This window comes from Perca flavescens, chromosome 4 (assembly GCF_004354835.1).
Source record: "Perca flavescens isolate YP-PL-M2 chromosome 4, PFLA_1.0, whole genome shotgun sequence".
Lineage (NCBI taxonomy): Eukaryota > Metazoa > Chordata > Actinopteri > Perciformes > Percidae > Perca > Perca flavescens.
Genome location: NC_041334.1, coordinates 9,563,677 through 9,582,253, shown reverse-complemented (window position 1 = coordinate 9,582,253; position 18,577 = coordinate 9,563,677). Strand labels below are relative to the sequence as shown.

Genomic DNA, 18,577 nt, shown 5'->3' with positions numbered 1-18,577 from the left:
TCTCCGCTGATGTGAGAAGCCAACAAAGGCTCTATTGTGAAAGTGTGTTACCGACTCCGTGAGAAAGCAGGGATGTTACCTAAGCATGCTCTCAATGTCCGGCCCTATCACAGAGCGGCTCACTGCTTCTGCTTCTGTTGAAAATGAGTTCTCACATTTACTTCCCCAGTTAACAGCCACTGTTTTACTCTGATCACTGTACTGTAGTTATTCGCCCATTCAGGCTCTTATACATGAGCTTAGCTTGTGTTATTTTTGGGACCTTTTATAGGTCTTCATGTACTGTAGGTCAGCTTGAGTTCTTATGGAGGCTAAAATCAATATTTTTTATCATTACAATGTGTGAAATGATGTGACAATGTGAAAGGGATTGCCTGTGATACACATGATTTTACAAGGTTGGATACAGATGCTGTTTGAACAAAGTTTAATGTTTTATTTTATTTTAAGAAAATGTGTCAACATTTTAGGGCTTATGAACACATTTCATGAAAACACATCAAATGCAAATCATTGGCAGAAATTGAGGTCATTTTAAAGAGAGCTTATGTAACTTTAGCTGGCCACTGTCTCCACAAGTGGCAGGCAGGGATAAAAGTAAGTGCTAAAACATTGTCATAAATACAGCAAACTCAGTAATATCAGCTAAATAGCTAGATCTCTCTAAAGTTTGGTCAAACCAGACCAAGACATGCTGTAGCAGCAATCTGGAGGTTGATTGTATGAGGTTGAGCGTGTTTCATTGCTCAGGAATTCAACCTTTTCTTTGTAAAAAGAAAAAATAATGTGTTATTTCTTCTTTTAACAGTTTTGCCTTAATGCCTTATTAAGTCCAGTGAATTCAATTTATAAGTTGAAGTAGTAACAGGCATATTCATTATTCTATATATAAAAAAAAGAAAATAGTGGAAAATTGCAAAGTCTTACAATCACAAATTCCTAAAGCCTTTGGTCCGACCAATACCTCTATCTAATCTACAACAATATAATAGAGGAAAGCAGCAAATCCTCACATTTTAGAGGCTGGAATCAGAGTGTTTGGCTTTTTTTTGGTTTGAAATATACCATCATTTATCAATTATCAAAAATAGTTGCTGTTTAAGTTTCTGCAGTGGCGGAGAAAGTACTCGGATATAATACCACAGTGTAGAATTACTACAAGTAAACGTCCTGCATTCAAGTATTTACTTAAGTAAAGGTACAAAATGATTCGCGTCAAAACACGCTTGAAGTACCAAAAGTAAAAGTGCTAGTCATGCAGAATGGCTCTTTTCAGAATGTATATTCAATTATTGGATTCTAATTATTGGTGCATTAATGTGTTCATCACTTTAATGTTGCAGTATGTAAAGTTGAAGCTGATTTTAAGTACTTTATATACTGCTGGTAGTAGAATTGCAACAAGGAATCAATAAACTTGGATCTTAATCTATAACATTGCACCATACATTTGTACAATCAACTACTACATTTAACTCTTGAGTACAATATAAAGTGGCAATAAAAGTACTTTATGTTACTCTCCACCACTGATGTTCTGTAATTGGTTAACCCTTGTGTTGCCTTCCCGTCGACCATGTAACGTTTTGTTTTTCTGGGTCAAAATTTGAAACAAAATGTTTTTTTTTCCAACGCTTTGGTCATCTATTTTTACACTTTAGTTGCTTTTCCCAATGTTTTCATCACTTTTAAAAAAAACATTTTTGTCATTTTTCCCAATATTTTGGAAGCTTTCCATACGTTTTTGTCAACCTTTTTTTTTTTTTTTTTACAAGTGTTTTTGTCATTTTTTTTCAATGTTTTTGTTGATTTCTCCCCAAATTTTTAAAGTTTTTCCCAATATTTTGGTCACTTTTTTCAACGTTCTTGTATCAGAATACCCAAAATTCAATGAAAGTAGTGTACTGATCATTTATTTTACCTGTGAGGAGCATTTTTTTTTTTTTTTTTTTTTGACAGTTTGGTTGAAAAAAACAAACAAATTTCTGATATAGAAGCATTTTAAAAATGGGTCAAATTTGCCCCGAGCACAACACGAGGGTTAATTGGCTTCCTCCTCTGGTTGCTTTACCTTATCTATGAAGGTTGCGAAGCGGTTGTTGAGGCTCTTGATCTGCTCCTTCTCGTGGGCCCGGCTCATGGACAGGCTGGGGTCGATCTCCAGGTTCAGGGGGGCCAGCAGGCTCTTGTTGACCGACAGGGCGGCCAGCGGGGACCCGAGGCCGTGGTGGTGCCCGTTGGCCCCCGCGTAGAGAGAGCTGCTGCTCAGGGAGATGCCACTGAAACCCCCCTGACCCGGACTGAAGCCGCTCAGCCTCCTGGACCCGCTGCTGCTCCGGACCGAGCTACTGGAGCTGATTCTCTTGGTACGACTCAGACTCATGGTGGAGGCACAGCTGGTGGTAGGATGCAGCAGTAAAGGGAGCGTGAGAGGTGGTTGGACAGAGAGATGGAGGTATAAAAGCAGAGAAGCAGACGGAAAAGACTATGACAGATGGAATGGAAAACAGACTAGAGGAAGAAGAGATTGGGAAGAGAGTGGAGAAAAGAGAGGGAAGAAAAAAAGATGTTTGTAATAAAAATGCAGGTTATCAAGAAGATGCAAGACTGGCAGAAAACAGGCAGAGGTGAGAACAAGTGAGTCAACGAGACGCAAAGAAAAGTGTTAGCAGGTAGGTACTAATGTCGGACCGCAGTGGGACATCTCGGGTGTATCATGATCTTTTAAACCTCCCCCGGGGGGTGGGGGTAGGGGGTGGGGGGGAGTCGATGGAGGAGAAGAGAAGCTGGAGCACCACAGAGATGTGGTGTCAGATATCTAGGGACTTTTCAGACTTTTTGAGGGGGGTATGTCAATAAGTTACTGTTCTTTTTTCACAAAAAGATGATGTTTTTACGCTAAAAAACTGAAAAAGGTCATCATTTACCCTCCCAAAGGAAACATGTAATCCATAAAAAAAAAACAGTAAACTTCACTGGAGTCCTTCTGGGAAAAAAAAGTCATAACTACTTCGGTCAGTTGTGTTCGATTTTCTACTTATTTTCACTGTAGGCTACTACATCAGGCTGTTTAACTATGTCAGCTGATGTGTATGTGTGGTTTTATCGTACCCTTCTTTGGGTCCTGATTACATCATAGTCAGGGCTTAATTTGAGCCGGAACATGTTCCGGCACCTCCGACGTTGGATCCGGAACCTTTTTTATTGGATCCGGCACCTCCTGTGTCACTATGAAAAATGAATCGCCTAAATGAAATAAATAAATTACTGTTTGTATAGTGTTCAATGTTGTCATCTGTCTTGTTAGTCTTTATTCCCCATTAAAGTTCCACAAAAATCTTGTTTGCATTTTCGATGTGTTTTGAGGTGAATTTTCGGGGTAGGACGCACGGCGCTGACACAAGCGCTTGTGCTGGTTGAGATTGCTGTTATAGCCTCATTTAACTCAGGGGAAAAATGTCAAAAAGACAACAAAGTTTGTTTAACTTGTTCAAATACGCTGGCCAGTCGGATCCCAAACAAGCAAAAACCTTTTCTGACGATCAAGAATGTGGAGACCACGGTGTTTTTTTTGGTTAATTTAATAGTCCGATGGATAATTGCTGCTGGTGAAAACGACTGTTGCGGTGTATTTTTATTTTTACATTTCGCACCGATGCAGTGCACGTTCTGAAATAGAAATAAACATTGCCCTGATGTACACACAGCGTTGTTTAGGTTTTTTTAGTCAGAAAAGCTACTAGACAGTGTAATTATTATTTTTTTTGTTCCGTTACCTCCAACCCCCGTTTTGAGTCGCCGGATCCACTCTGCGCTCCGGGACCTTCTATTTTACAAATTAAGCACTGATCACAGTTTAATGCAACAATCTGAATCTATGTGAACACATCCAGTCCGTTTAAACCTGCAATAACTAATGTTTTTGACGTCCTCCCGAAAAAACGGCCACATAAGTTGTTTGTTTAAGCAGCAATTACGATTCATATTTACGTTTATACTTGCGTTGCCCTCCTGTGGCCGTAGTAATTATGACGGGAGCAAATCGTACTTTCTAGTAGGCTGGCAAAGTAAAAAACAGGTTTCATGCTTCTTGCGTTCGCAATATGACGCAACTGTGGCCTGGCATCTGTGCGTGGAGGGGGCGCAGAGCCTGAGCGCCAAGCACGCACCCCCAAGATTTTGTAACAACAGGGATAGAATGCAATGATTGGCTACAGAAGAGAATACATCCATTCTTGGAGCCGCTCTAACTGCAATCAGTAGGAACGACCAGACTGTCCGCGGCAACCATGCTAGCCGTCTACACCGCGCGTTTTGTACTTATTGAATGCAAGAAGTATGAAACACGTTTAAGAGCGCCAAATAATGCGTTAGGAGGCAGGGTGGGGTGGTTTACGGGTCAACAAACACAGGACTCTCACCCAGGAGACCGGGGTTTGTGTCCCATTTGAAAATAAAAGTTAACCGCGATTTTGTTTTTTACTTTACTTTACGGAACTAAACTACGTCTCGTTCCGAGTCACATGCGTGACCAGAAGTGTAGTGGTGTCTGATTTGAACCCGAAGCACGAGATTTTCTAAACATAACTACGTAGTTTTGGTGCCTCAACGTAACCACACGCGACCGTTATGTTCTCTGGTTGAGAGATGAGGACGGAACAAGCTCCTGTGGAAAATATAACTATTTTCGTCCACCGCTAGGGCCAATCATTTATGAAACGCTCCTGTGGGTCGTACTAGAGGGTAAGAATGAAATATTGTATGGTTTGGAGGACTTGTTGCTTTGGAGAGTTGCGTGTAGCAGCAACAATGTAAACTCTGCCATATCATCACCTTCAAGTGGATATGTTGAACTTGTTAACATTTCCACATCCAGCATTTACAGAGCAACATGGAGATTCATGTGTTTGAGTCCACCTGATGAATGTTCATTAGTCCAGTATTCTCTCTCTGGGTTAGTTCTCTCTGACTGACTGTCTGCAGCTGAGCAGAGTGTAAAGTAGCTTTTTTGGTACAGCTCCTTCTCTGAAAACAGCTGCCTGCTGTGATGAGAATGAACCATGTGGACCATTAACCAAAACTAAGAGCTGACAGAAGCTAAAAGCTACGTAGAGTCGGTTATCTGTGGGCTCATCACTACAATTGACCTCTTTCACACTCCACTGTCATGTCCATCATAATATCCAGAATATCACTCTATACGGCGTCAACTGATCAAACTCTTTCTGCTGATGAAGACTGTGAGATGCAGCTGAAAGCTGAGGAAACACAAGTACACAGACTTTGAGTTGACACAGTACTTCATTTTTTTGTCAAATTCAGTGAAGATATACAGTACAGTACATCTTTAGCACATTTGTATACACCTTCACAAAGACTTGCAGAACTCTTTGGTAAGGTTGTAAAGACATGTTTTATAAGAAACACAAAAATACTCTGCTTTGAATACCAAATTGTTTTCCACAAAATAGTTAAATTACCTTGTTAAAAAATGATTAAACTTAAATATACTTCTCCCTCGTTAAGAAAACTGAATTTTAATGAATATATATTTTCATTTTATATATTTTAAATTCTGGACACAAGATGTCTCCTATTTCACTGTAAAGTCAATCCTCTGTTTGTGGCGTCGAGGTTTCAAATTTCCACCTCACAAAATCAAAATCTGCAGATGAATGATTCTGCTCAGTGAAGCTCAAACATCTGTGCGAAGAAATAAAACACGTTTGAGGGCTTTCACTTTTACACTTAAGGAAAGCCTGAACAGTAAAACAAGCTTTTTGCAGTTCATCAAAAAATTCCAGAATCCAGCCAATTAAAAGCTGGTCATGTGGACAAATAAGTAAGAAAGTAAGCAAGAAATAAAATATACAGTGAGATTCCTTATAATCTTCTGTAATCTGTCAACTTTTTTGTATTTTTATGTAAGTCCTAAAGATAAAGGTGTAACATGCTTCTAGTGAAGCCCTGTTCTGGTCAATCAAAGTGACCAATTCTAATAACATGAATGTGATTGATGAAAGATCTTTAAAGTGTGTTCGTTTGTCATTTGTTTGCACGTCTTCTCTTGGCTGGGGTGTCGGATGACGGTCCACTCTTCTTTTTTGCTCTAGTAGTCTCCTTCTTCTCTGCTCCTGTTAGTGTTCAATACACATCAACACAACAAAACTGAAATGTGTGGTTGACCCAGTAAAACATATATAAAAAGGATTGGTTCACATTTTTTTCCAGTCAGTGTTGAAGCAATATTTTTATGCTCAAAGCATTTTCTTTGCTGAGCTGTCACGATAGCAACAAAATCAGGACGTTTCATATGCTAGAAACACTGTGACTGTAACTCTGCTGAAGCTATTAATTAGCTTCTTAACTTTTTGGAATTCATCTTTGCACAAAAAGAGAACTGTGGATTTTATCTTCCATCACTTTTATTGAAATTGCTAAGCAGCCAGTATGGACAGGAGTAGTCTCACTTTGCCAGACCCTCCTTCAAAGCGCACTGAAGGAGGGTCTGGCTACTCCACATAGCATTCGAGGATGGGAGGAAAACATGCTCTGGTTATTGACATTTCCTTAAACCAATCAGAATCGTCATGGGTGGTGCTAAACTCGGCACAGAGCCGCGGCATAATAGTCGTGCGAGAGAAAACTCAGATTGGACAGATAGTCTAGCTAGCTGTCTGGATTTCCCCTGCAGAGATCTGAGGAGCAGTTAACCATAGTCCAAATTTACAAATTCCAACACAAAGAAAGCGGAAGGAAACGGAAAATACATGCATGTGGCGGAATTTCCTGCAGCGCCGGAGCAATCCCTGAAGTGGAACGCGAAGGACATAGACTAGGACAGGAGGGACCATTTAAGCTCCATTGTACAGACTGTGATGACAGAGAATTTTCAGTAAGTGAGAACGCGACACGGACAATCTATTGTTTCGTGCTGCATGTGTGAAAGGGAAACTTTGGACAATTTCCGGAGTTCATACGCAACACGGATCAATACTTCACAAAAATATTTGAAATTTGTGTTTCAGAATTTAGTTTTTCCTTCTTTTTATCTCTCCCATTAATCATATCACGACCCCTGAGATTAATCTGGTGACCCTTTGGAGGGGCCGGACTCCTAGGTTGGGAACCCCTGGACTAAACTAGCTAACTCTGTATAAAGTAGTTACAACTAGCTCCACCTCCAGCAGCTACAACAGTACAATAGATTGAATCACTTATTAGTCATAGAAGATATATTCTTCTGCAGGACGAGTACTTTGTCGTCTACTTGATACGCAGGTATACGCCGTATCCCCACTAGGAAAGGTCAAGGATTTTTCGTATATCCACTTACAAAAGCCCAAGGATACGGGAAACAATGATTGTTTTGTGACAGAACTTTTACACTTCATAAATTCACCCCATCTGTGTTGCGAGTTGCGTAGTAACAACAACAACAACAACACAGTTGCTTGGCGGTCATTCACTGCGCAAATGTGAAATGAACTAATGTGAATCACTATAGACTATAGGAGATAAAAAACGAAAGCAAAACTGAAATTACACTCTTTCGGTGTTTTCGTAAGCCTGCCCCTGAAGCTACTGATGCTTCAAATGACACTGCAGCAGACCTTAACGTTGCAAAAACTACAGAAAATGAGCCAGATGAGGCAGATGCTATACGCGGCAACGTTACAAAATACGCATGCGGTGTCGCTCTGGGATACGCTGCTCTGGGATGGGCGAGTATGAAACTGGGATGGGAAAAATCACATTATACGCACTACAAAAAAACAAGACTACACCACTGCTTTAAACCTGCTGTACTCGAAATACTGAGAGAAAAAAAACAGCGGGCTGGGATTGCCTCCACGCGGCTCTCGCAGACGGTTTCCCAATCAGAGCATGTGAGCGGAATACAGCATATAAGATAAGATAAGATATATTTATTGTCCGTGAAAGGGAATTTGTTTTGAACTCTGTCCATTCCGCAGCTTTACAAAGACAACACAGAAAACAGAAAATAAGCATCTCTCGACACATGTCTCATGTAACACATAACATGCTTTCATATACATTAGACAGGTACCTATATAATAAGCACATTAACTACCTCTTTTCATTAGCATTTTTTTTTTTTTTTTTTTTAAATTGTACAACCCTGTCAGCTGCATTCTCCACAATAAGTGTAGCACAGCCCTTGCACAATAAGATATTGCACAACTAACATATTTTCCAACCCCCAAAACTTGCCCAACAAGTACAGTGTCACTCATAAGTTTATGAACCCATGCTAAAGTTGACTAAAAAGAGGAATACAAAAATCTTTTGGAAATTGATCTTAATGCCTTAATTAAGAAGAAAAAAAAAATAGGAAAAATCTAACCTTTAAGGACACCAATTTTCTTTGTGAATGAATAATGTATCTTAATAAATAAGTAAGTAAGTACACCCTTATGTTAAATTCCCATAGAGGCAGGCAGATTTGGATTTTTAAAGGCCAGTTATTTCATGGATCCAGGATACTATGCATCCTGATAAAGTTCCCTTGGCCTTTGGAATTAAAATAGCCCCCCATCATTACATACCCTTCACCATACCTAGTGATTGGCATGGTTTTATTTCAGTTAGCCTAATAGCTGGTTTGATTTGCATTGAGAGATGATTTTATAGAAAGTACCCCATGCCTTTGTATTCCTCTTTTTAGTCAACTTTAGCATGGGTTCATAAACGTATGAGTGCCACTGTATACACAGTACGGGTCACTGATGTCAATAAATCAAAAGACCTTTCTTCTGAGCCGTCTTCCTTTGTCCCGGTGCTTTCGGTTTCTGACTGGTCTTCAGCTCCACCTCCACAGGGTAGTGGTCGCTGATACTCAGAGCCTGGGAAACCAAAAACAGTTTAAATAGTGACAATATTAGTGTTCTCCTTTAAAATACAGTAAGCTGTCAATCAGTTGACCACAAACAGTAGTCTCACTTCTTCATCCGTCAGCTTGAACTCTGTCTGGAAGTTGAATGCCTTGGCCGAGTCGGGGACGATGGAGTCCAGCATGCTCTGGCCGTACACCACGATCCTATTGGCAGGAAGTGGATCACAATCTTTTAAATATATTGAACAGGCAAAAAAAAAAATAATCAGCTTAGATAGTACTGTAGCACTGAGGTGTGCATTACCTGTCGTAGGTGTTGTCATTACAGTTACTAGAGGTTGTGTCGACATCATCGGCTATCAGCCAATGATAGGGAGCAGAGGTGATGCGGATCTTGTCCTTCTTCTTCTTGGAGAGATAACGGCCATCTGCATTAAAGTCCCCCAAAATCATAATGTTCTGCAAAAGACAACACAACACAAAACAACACAACCAAAACTTCACGTTAATCATACTGTAGGTATCCAAAGCTGTAACAATACAGTTGTTCTAAAGACGCCTAGAACTAGAGGTCGACCGATTCATAGTAGATAGATAGTTGATTGGTGGAACTATCGTTATCGGCAAAAATCCATGCCGATAGTTTTTCCTGGTTGCGTCCGTTGCTGGAGCGGCTGAGAAGTGCACGCTGTCATTCATTACACAGTACACAAGAGCTGAGAAGGCTCTGCTGGCATCATGCATCATACACGTGTTACTGCGCGCTGCACGGAGAGCACATGCTGTGCGACATCAGATGCGCGTTTAAAGCATCGACAGCAAAAAGGTATGTATAGAGTACATTTTGTCATATCATAAAGTTATTAATTTGTTGAATAGATGCTGCATTAATAGAGAAAGAACAGCACAACAGTATGTTTGTTTGCTTTCGAGGCTGAGATGACGCTAAACATTAGCAGTAGGCTAACTAACCTCAAGCGGTTAAACACTGACAAAAATGAACGCAAGTCCGACCCAAATCGTCCACGATCCGTCTAGTGGCTGCCGCTGGAGAATTGAGATGTGTAGAATCGACAGCGCATTCATTTTACAATCCTCAGGAGTATCAACAACTGCCCGAAAGCACGGTAGCGTTATATGGTGGAGCGAGATAGAGAGAGACTGGAGAGAGAGAGCGTTATATGGTGGAGAGACATAGAGAGACTGGAGAGAGAGAGCGTTATATGGTGGAGAGACATAGAGAGAGACTGGAGAGAGAGAGCGTTATATGGTGGAGAGACATAGAGAGAGACTGGAGAGAGAGAGCGTTATATGGTGGAGAGAGATAGAGAGAGACTGGAGAGAGAGCGATATGGTGGAGAGACATGGAGAGACTGGAGAGAGAGAGCGTATATGGTGGAGAGACATAGAGAGAGACTGGAGAGAGAGAGCGTTATATGGTGGAGAGACATAGAGAGAGACTGGAGAGAGAGAGCGTTATATGGTGGAGAGACATAGAGAGAGACTGGAGAGAGAGAGCGTTATATGGCGTTTTCCTGGTTCGGTTGGAACACGCCCTAGCCTGACGTGGTCCTACTCAGATTCTAGTCAGAATGTGAGTCTGAAACCGCTCCATTGGGCTGTGATTATGGGGCGTGTTCCAACCGAACCAGGAAAAAAAATGCCTCTGCATTTATTGGATAGACCTACAACCAATCAGAGCAACGGAACTCAACACTGTGTATCGTCTCCATAGCAACCACTCTTTGCACAACGCATTCATTCTAACTTCCGACTTTTAGATTTTTTGAAGCTGGATATATCATTTGTTGCGTGTAAATATAAATGTGGATAACGTTAGTGATAGTGACATGCTAGCTACAGTTGCGTTTCTAGAGATGAATCGGCGAAAACACGTTTTATATCTCTGATTCACGGCTTTGTTCTAGCACCGGCTAGACAAATAATGGCTTAAAATAAGCTAATGGCTTAAAATAAGTACCCTGGTTTTCTGAGTGAAAGCCATTTATTTGTTTTAGGCTATGCACCGAATCCAGATTTTTGGGGTTTGGCCGAATACCGAATCCACTGGTTAAGATTCTGCCGAATCCGAAACCAAATACCGAATCCTACTCCCATGTAATGTACCTGAAGTTGCTGCATTTTGGCTGCTGTCTGTAGATTCCTTCATGCACAACTTGTATCCTTTTTATGTTTGATACGCAAATGTTTAACAGCGGCGATGTTGTGTATTGTTCAGGGTCCTTGCCACCACAAGACAAATCGACATTGCAAATTAAACATGTAGCTCGACTTGAATGGCCTTCTTTTGACTGAAAGTACTGCTGAACAACACTTTTTAGAAGAAGAAGAAGATTTATTTATTTATATTAGGACAATGCACATTAATCAACATTTCTGTAAATGCGCAACTGTAGTCCTAGTTGCATGCATGTCTTTTTTTTCTGCTAACGAGTTCCACTTTCACTTTCTCACAGCCTACTGCATTGAACGCTCCACCTACGTAAACACATACATTACGTCGACCAGCGTAGCGCGCGTAGGGTTTCGGTGGAAAAAAATTCTAAGGTTCAGCAGAAACCGAACCCCATCAAAATATTTGGCTGAATCCGAAGCCGAATCCTGGATTCGGTGAATCCCTGATTTGTTTGACCCATCCACCACCCAAACAATAATGCTACGACCAAGAGAGGTCGGCGCCTAACAAGAAATGCAATTATGAGTCGCTGCTCGCACAATAGATGGTCGTTTTCTGGATGAGCAAATTCTGCAAATGCAGTATTTGAGTACATGTACTTAGTTACATTCCACCTCTGACAGGACTGTGGTTTACCAAATCCAAACCGGACCTGCCCCCACTGCTAAAAACAATCCTAAAGGAAACACTGCATCCATTGATATAAAACAGCCATAGACTGATTAAAGACTGAACTGTCAAAGAGCATAACATTAAAGAAAGAAAACACATTTGTCTCATAGGAACTAAGGTTCAATAACTAATTCTAAATTCTGGACGAAACAATGGTGTATTACAATATCCTAGCCTATTGATTATTTCACTCACCAAATAGAACTTCAAAATCCATATGAAGACAATGTTTGCTGCAACACTTCATGACATCAGGAGCTAAACGTCGTGCTGTTGTCCATTGAAATTGGTTTTCAAACCTACTTTGAATTTTATTTAAATAACATGAAAATTGTGTAACAGTTGGAAAAAGATGACCTCTGTGTCAGGCAGTAAATTTCAGAGTTAGGAAGGCAACATTCTCACATATTTGCATTTATTAACGGAGTCAAGCAATAACACCTACATCAGTTTCCCACTTCTCCCTGATATAATCGACCACATCATGCAGCTCGTCCAGCTCCTTTAGCGAGTCTTCTGGTTTGGTGTGGACTGGGATCAGAACCAGGTCTTTCACCACTGGAATACACCGGTACAGTATACAGACACTTAGACACATTTAGACTAAAAATGCATAATACTTATAGAAGCATACAGTATGTAACACATACCTGTAGATGGACAGCTGAAGCGCAGGATGAAGGGCTCTCTGGCAAAGGCGTCCAAATCTCCAACTTGATTATCTTCATACTGGTAAAAATCGTTCAGTGTCACATCAGCCTCTCTGAGACACACACACATATAAACACAAACATAAGACATTGATGTGTTTGTATGCATGCTACACTTAGACTGCAAAAATAATGGACAAAGCTTCCAGGTCTGAAAAGTGAAGCCAAGGCTGAAACTCCTTAAACCTGCATTCTATCTAATTTCCATCAGGGGGCGACTCCACTGGCTCCAAAAAGAAGTTTCAGTTTCTATAGAAGTCTATGGGGAAATGATCCTACTTCTATTACCTCAGTAAACATTTTCATAATGAGTTTATGGCCTCAACTGCTAGTTTCAAGTCTTCTTCAATACAGCATGATGTTCATTTAGTAAATTATGGTCCTATTTATTTTAAAATAGACGGGGCTTGTCTACACACTGACCTGTCAATCAGGACAGAGGCTTAGCAATGCTAACCATGGCACGGTGGGCATTAAAATAGAACTGAACTTGTTTTGGGGTGTGGTCCATGTTTTCATCTCAAACTTTGACCCTCTCACTGTGTGTCTTCACTTCATCAAAGTGAATTGGAAAGTTTTGGTCACCTAAAAACCATAGGCGGAGTTTGACATTTGAGCCAGGGGGGGCAAAAAAAAACAACCTATTTGTAGCAACTGAGACCTGGGGAACACAGCACGAGCACATATGGACAAAACAAACATGCCAAATAAAAAAAATTTTAAGCAGATTTGAAATTACATTGTAACAATTTAAAACCTCGAGCTCAATTTAGTTAAAAAAAAGAAGTCCATAACACATAATTCTTGAGCGACAGATGCAAAAAATCCACAACAATCTCCGTCCCCACAGGGCAGGCACAGACACAGCCGCTCTGCTGCTGCGAAGGCTGCACGCTTCTCTGTTCACAACGCTGCCTGTTCTGCTTAACATGAAAAAGCTTATCGTGGTTTAATGTACCTCAACAACAATCACCAAATGTATCATGGCCATATCTTGAAATGAACACTTATGCCTGTCAAAAGAACTTGACAGGCTATGGCGAGGAAAAAGCTTGTACCTAAACAATGATTACCAAATTTCTCTCATATTGCTCCTCATAACCACTGAAAACTGTCAAAAAATCTAACCAGAAATGTGGTGATGATTGATCGTTGTTTAGATATATTAAGCCACGTTAAGCTTTTTCATTTTAGGACTAAGCCCATGAGAACCGTGGGGAGTCAACCAACAGCTGCTCCGCTGCCCTGCTGAAAATGTGAAGCAGAAACGCTAAATGTCAGATAACGTCCATAATAATTGGACTTTGGGTTCTATTTTTTGACAGTTTTCCGTGGTTATGAGGAGCAATATTAGAGAGAAATTTGGTAATCATTGATCATTGTTTACGTACATTAAACCTGACCTGCGCGAAAGAGAAAAAAAAACGAGTCGTCATTGTACCCAGCACTTCAGGAAATGTACCTCCGAATGAGTCTCTGTCCCCAGCACATTTCAAACCAAACTGACGCCCGTGGGCACGGCTGTGTTGGAGCACAATAGACAGACGGTAGCAGAATGCCCCGACACTTAAATTCAACTAACATGTAGCTAGGTTAACAGTGAACAATCAGTGTTGGACCTCCAGTCTGTTGAGATGCCTCTCCAAACGCAGAAACCAAGCGCAATCGCACCATAAATCGTTAAGAAAAAAGATCAGTATTTTGCCGTAATCCAATGACATGAAAACAAGTCATCCACAGCGATCAGTAGATTCACAAACAGAGTCCCGGTGTATCCAGCAAGGCCTATACAAGCGTCCCATTCACCAGTCAGCTCCAAACAGGTGAACGAGGTGAACTTCGCCGTTTAAACAAAGTGGAATAAAACGTATAAAAGTCCAAATCTACACAAAACGCGCATTCAATTAGTAAGCTGACAGTAAATGTATATACATGGCATTTAGGCAACTTTTATTGTAACGTTGGCATGGCAAGATGTCCCGACTAGTGCAACAAATTATTGTTTTTTGCGTCCTGCATATGCGTCGACAATGGTCTCTGGTGAGAGGCAGAGCCCTGAAAAAGTTTTGAAAAATTATTACCTATCCCCATTTAGTTGTTTTGTGTTTTTAAAGTATTTATAAAATATCTGGTTATGTCAGAAGTAATTATTCCTCTCATTTTTGAAACAATGCAATTACCCGTTTCAGCTACCCCCTGCCTACCCCCCCGCAAACTCTGCGCATACTAAAAACCTCTTGTTCAGGGTTCTACCAAGAAAGCTAGCATTAGCTGGTAACTTAAGGAAAAGTTTGCAGATTATCTGTACTGCCATACATGCAGATGAATGGCGGCTGCGTTTACCCTCTGGAAAATCTTGCTTCAGAAAGGTTAAAAACACATTGATGGCAACGGCCAAAATGCCAAACTCGAAGCATAAAAACAGCTGTCTACAAACCAATGAGTGATACAGTCTATGGTGCTACATGAACCTCTTTCTGATTCTGCAAGCTACATGTACCACAAACTGCATGTTAAACCCATATATTTACATCACAACAAGTCATAATAGCTTTAATTTGAGAGTGATGGTTCACCTGAGCCGTCTTACCTGTAGAAACAAACAAAGCGCTCCTTGTAGGTGTCTCGTCCTAGCTGGCCGCTGGCCTTCATGGAGTAAGGACGGTTCTTGTTGGAGCTGAGGGAAACAGAAACATCATCAAACTTAAGTTACAAGAAGTTTGCTAGTGTCTCAGGTGTGATGCTAAGAGTAGGCCTAGCTAAATCATCAGTAAGTTCTTTGGGGGCTGTAGTAACACAGCCTCTCGTGCACCTCTCGATTTGAATACTGAAATCAAAGCTCTGCTGTTCTGGCCAACATTTTATTTTTTGGCTTAATGCTGTCTGTCAACTTCTTTTAAACAAATCGACTGCACTTTTAGATGCTTAACATGCTCACTTATAATATGAGTTGGTAAAAATTAAATTGAGGGAGAAGGAAATGAAGCTCAGCATATGTTCATTCAGGAAGACTTCTATGCTTCACATTCCTCTCTCTTCCAACCTAATCAGCTGCATTGTCATCAGCTGAATGTGGGCGTTTACTCTTACAATTTTACTTGTGTTGGACTAAACTTATATGTACTATTATAATCCTTTTATCTTTGTAGGTGTGACATTGTATGATCTGTCCAGGGACAGCAGATGTAAAATAGCTTTTTGGCTAATTCTGGCACATTGTACATTTTTATATGTATTATTAGTGTGCATTGTCCCTGTTAAATAAACCTGAAATAAATAAATAAATAAATAAAGTTAAACCAACCAGCGTTTGCTACAATCTCTGTGAGCTATCGTGTTGTTGCATTCAAACTTTAAATCTGTTCTACTCTATGCTGCTGTCAGTTGTCATTTCAGGCAACATATCAACCTATCATGCACCATGTTTATAAAGCTATAGTGCATAGTTTCTGTCTCCCCCATGAGGAATTCTAAGTAATGACAACAACACTGTCGGCGCATCCGCATGATACAAGCCTTCTGTGACAGTGTCCCACCCCCACCCCTCCCCCACGCAGTTGCTAGTAGCCAAGGAGGACACCCAGGATCAAAAAACACACAATGGACTCTTCAGAAGAGGTAATCATTTTCACTCGAGTTTCTGCGCTTCTTCTGAACATAGCCATTCTGAGAAATACATATTTGGCAATGGCTTGAATGTAACAGACGTCCATTAATATAACAAAATGTTACCCCCTAAAGCTTTAAACTTTAGGTCTCTCCACAATTGCGTTACATATAAGAAATCTAACTCACTTGTTGAGTTCTTTCAGTAACTTCTCCATGGCTTTACCGCTCTTATCCATCACCTCCAGTATCACCACCACACTGTACCGAGACATGATCTACAGGACACACATTCACAGTCAACATAGGACATACTGTATGTTATTATCATCATCCATATTCTCTTGATAAAATCAGAATGAAGGAGTTACCTCGGTAAGGTGTTGAACGACCACCTTGTCTGTGACCTTTTTCGTTCCCAGGTTTTTGGCATTGAAGGCTGCGATCTTCATTTTGACTTCAGACGATTGAAAACGTTTTAGAGGTTGAATGAGCTAAAAAAGTAGGGACAGAAAATAAATGTGGAACACAAATTGCGGTAAATGAAATGTGTGAAACCAAGAAATAAGCTCTGAAGAAAAAACAGCAGCAGGGCGAAAACACTGTGGTTGGAAGAAAATATTCTTTCAAGCCCAAATCTGCGCTGGTTCAGATGAGTTTCACTCACTAGTCAGTGGAGACAGAAGTCCACAAGACGGCTGTAGAATTCTTTCTGAAGATCAACATTCAGAGCAAGGTTTCATACTGTCACATCAAGGCTAAAACAATGGGTTTTGGGCTTGTGTATTTAAGACGTCTGAGTAACAACAAGAGTGATTAGAACTCAGGAAAAGCAATATCTCTGTCTGCAGTGGGGGTGTGACGGGTTTGGTAAATGTAATTCCCATGTTCTCAAGGACTATCATCCTGGATGAGTAGATCAACAGAAGAGCAACAAAATGTTCTAACGTAAATGTAAAAACAAAAGTTAACGTATTAATTCAGAGTGGCACATTTCAGAGGTTTATATTATATGTTACATTATAGGATTATTTCATTATAACACAAGCAGCATTTTAAAGTTGGAGATTCTAACTATTTTTTGCATCTGTAATAATGACATGTTTTGTACAAAATGTTTTGAAATGTCAAGTAGCCTAACTACAGTAGTAGTGCAGTAAAAGAACAATATTCCCCTCTGATATGTAGAGGAGAAGTGTGAAGTGTAAAATGGAAATACTTGAGTAAAGTACAAGAAGGCGAAAAAATCTAATATCACGATATTGTTGACCAAATACCTCACCATTGCGGCGATATTGTAGTGTTGACAATTGGTGCTTGCAAAAAAATATTTACACAATGAGACTTTTGATAAATAATCATCATTAATGTGCATATAATAACTAAGTGGGTTAAGGCAAATAATAGAAAAGCTAGAACAGTCTGGTAAGTTCAAACTTTACTGTAACACAGCCATTAAAACCATAGTGTGTCATATTACGATATCCAAAATCTAAGACGATATCCAGTCTCATATCACAATATCGATATAATATAGATATATCACCCAGCCCTAAAAATGCACACACTAAAACATGCAACTATTTTAACTGTCAGGACTCCCACAATCTAAATGCTTAATATGTAACCGTTAGACATTCATTAATGTTACACTTAATAAATTATACAAATATACATTATAGGACAACTTGCATCCACATTAATGTTGCTGTGGTGTCATCAGTGACTAAAAAAAAAATAAAAAAAATAGGGTACCACACGGTCCACAAACAGCAGTTTAGTTTCATTTTGGACATTTTAAGTTTAAGACAGACTTTAGTATTCAGGTTTTAGTAAGAGCATGAGTTCCAGTGCTTCACTTTATAGAGGTTTTTAGTCGATAAAAAGTCAAACAAACAAGATGAACTCACCGGCTTGGTTGAAATGCGCAAAGTTACAACTGAATATTCAAACGGACTGCACTCTGCAGAAAACAGAGAAAACCTGTTAGACAGGAAGTGTCTGTGTTGGCCACAAAGCGCGCGCGCACACACACACACACACACACACACACACACACACACACACACACACACACACACACACACACACACACACACACACACAATGCAAACTAGGCTATTACCAAAGACGTTTAAAACCGACGTGTGCGTTCATCAAAATAACGATGTATCCGTCAGCAGTACTTACTTCCTCGTTTGTTCCTGTTTGCACAATGAGATGTTTTTTTAGGTGGGCGTGGTTCCGACCCCCCCCTCTACAGGTACAGGTGGTAGCCTACAGACACTACTGGAGAGTAAAGAGAAAAAAGAAAACAAGTTTTGTGCCCTCAGTCATGCCTTAACATGCCTCACATTAACAAAAGAGCACACATCATTACGCCTGTTTTAGCAGCACTTCACTGGGTTACTAGTCCAGTATAGAATAAAAAAAATCCTGGTGCTTACTTTTAGAGCCCTGCACGGTCAAGTTCCTCCCTACATCTCTGACTTGATACAGCTTCATACTCCCACCTGTAGTCTGAGGGTCATTAGA

General features: G+C 40.3%; 1 protein-coding gene across 7 annotated transcripts; it reads right to left on the bottom strand.

The window, feature by feature from the left end:
* Nucleotides 1-5,282: 5,282 nt before the first annotated feature.
* LOC114553659 (deoxyribonuclease-1) lies at nt 5,283-18,577 on the bottom strand. 7 transcript variants are annotated; one of them, XM_028574979.1, is made up of 13 exons: nt 18,490-18,577; nt 18,168-18,331; nt 17,953-18,005; nt 16,710-16,754; nt 16,414-16,536; nt 16,232-16,320; nt 15,027-15,113; nt 12,377-12,489; nt 12,172-12,284; nt 9,162-9,316; nt 8,965-9,061; nt 8,771-8,867; nt 5,283-6,134 (listed from the first exon to the last, which is right to left on the bottom strand). In XM_028574979.1, the coding sequence occupies exons 5-13, from the start codon at nt 16,492-16,494 to the stop codon at nt 6,046-6,048; spliced, it is 921 nt and encodes a 306-aa protein (XP_028430780.1). In that variant the 5' UTR covers nt 16,495-16,536; nt 16,710-16,754; nt 17,953-18,005; nt 18,168-18,331; nt 18,490-18,577; the 3' UTR covers nt 5,283-6,045. The 7 variants fall into 7 exon arrangements, with proteins under 7 accessions (XP_028430780.1, XP_028430779.1, XP_028430776.1 ...); XM_028574978.1 differs by having other exon boundaries at nt 18,233-18,331; XM_028574975.1 differs by lacking the exon at nt 16,710-16,754.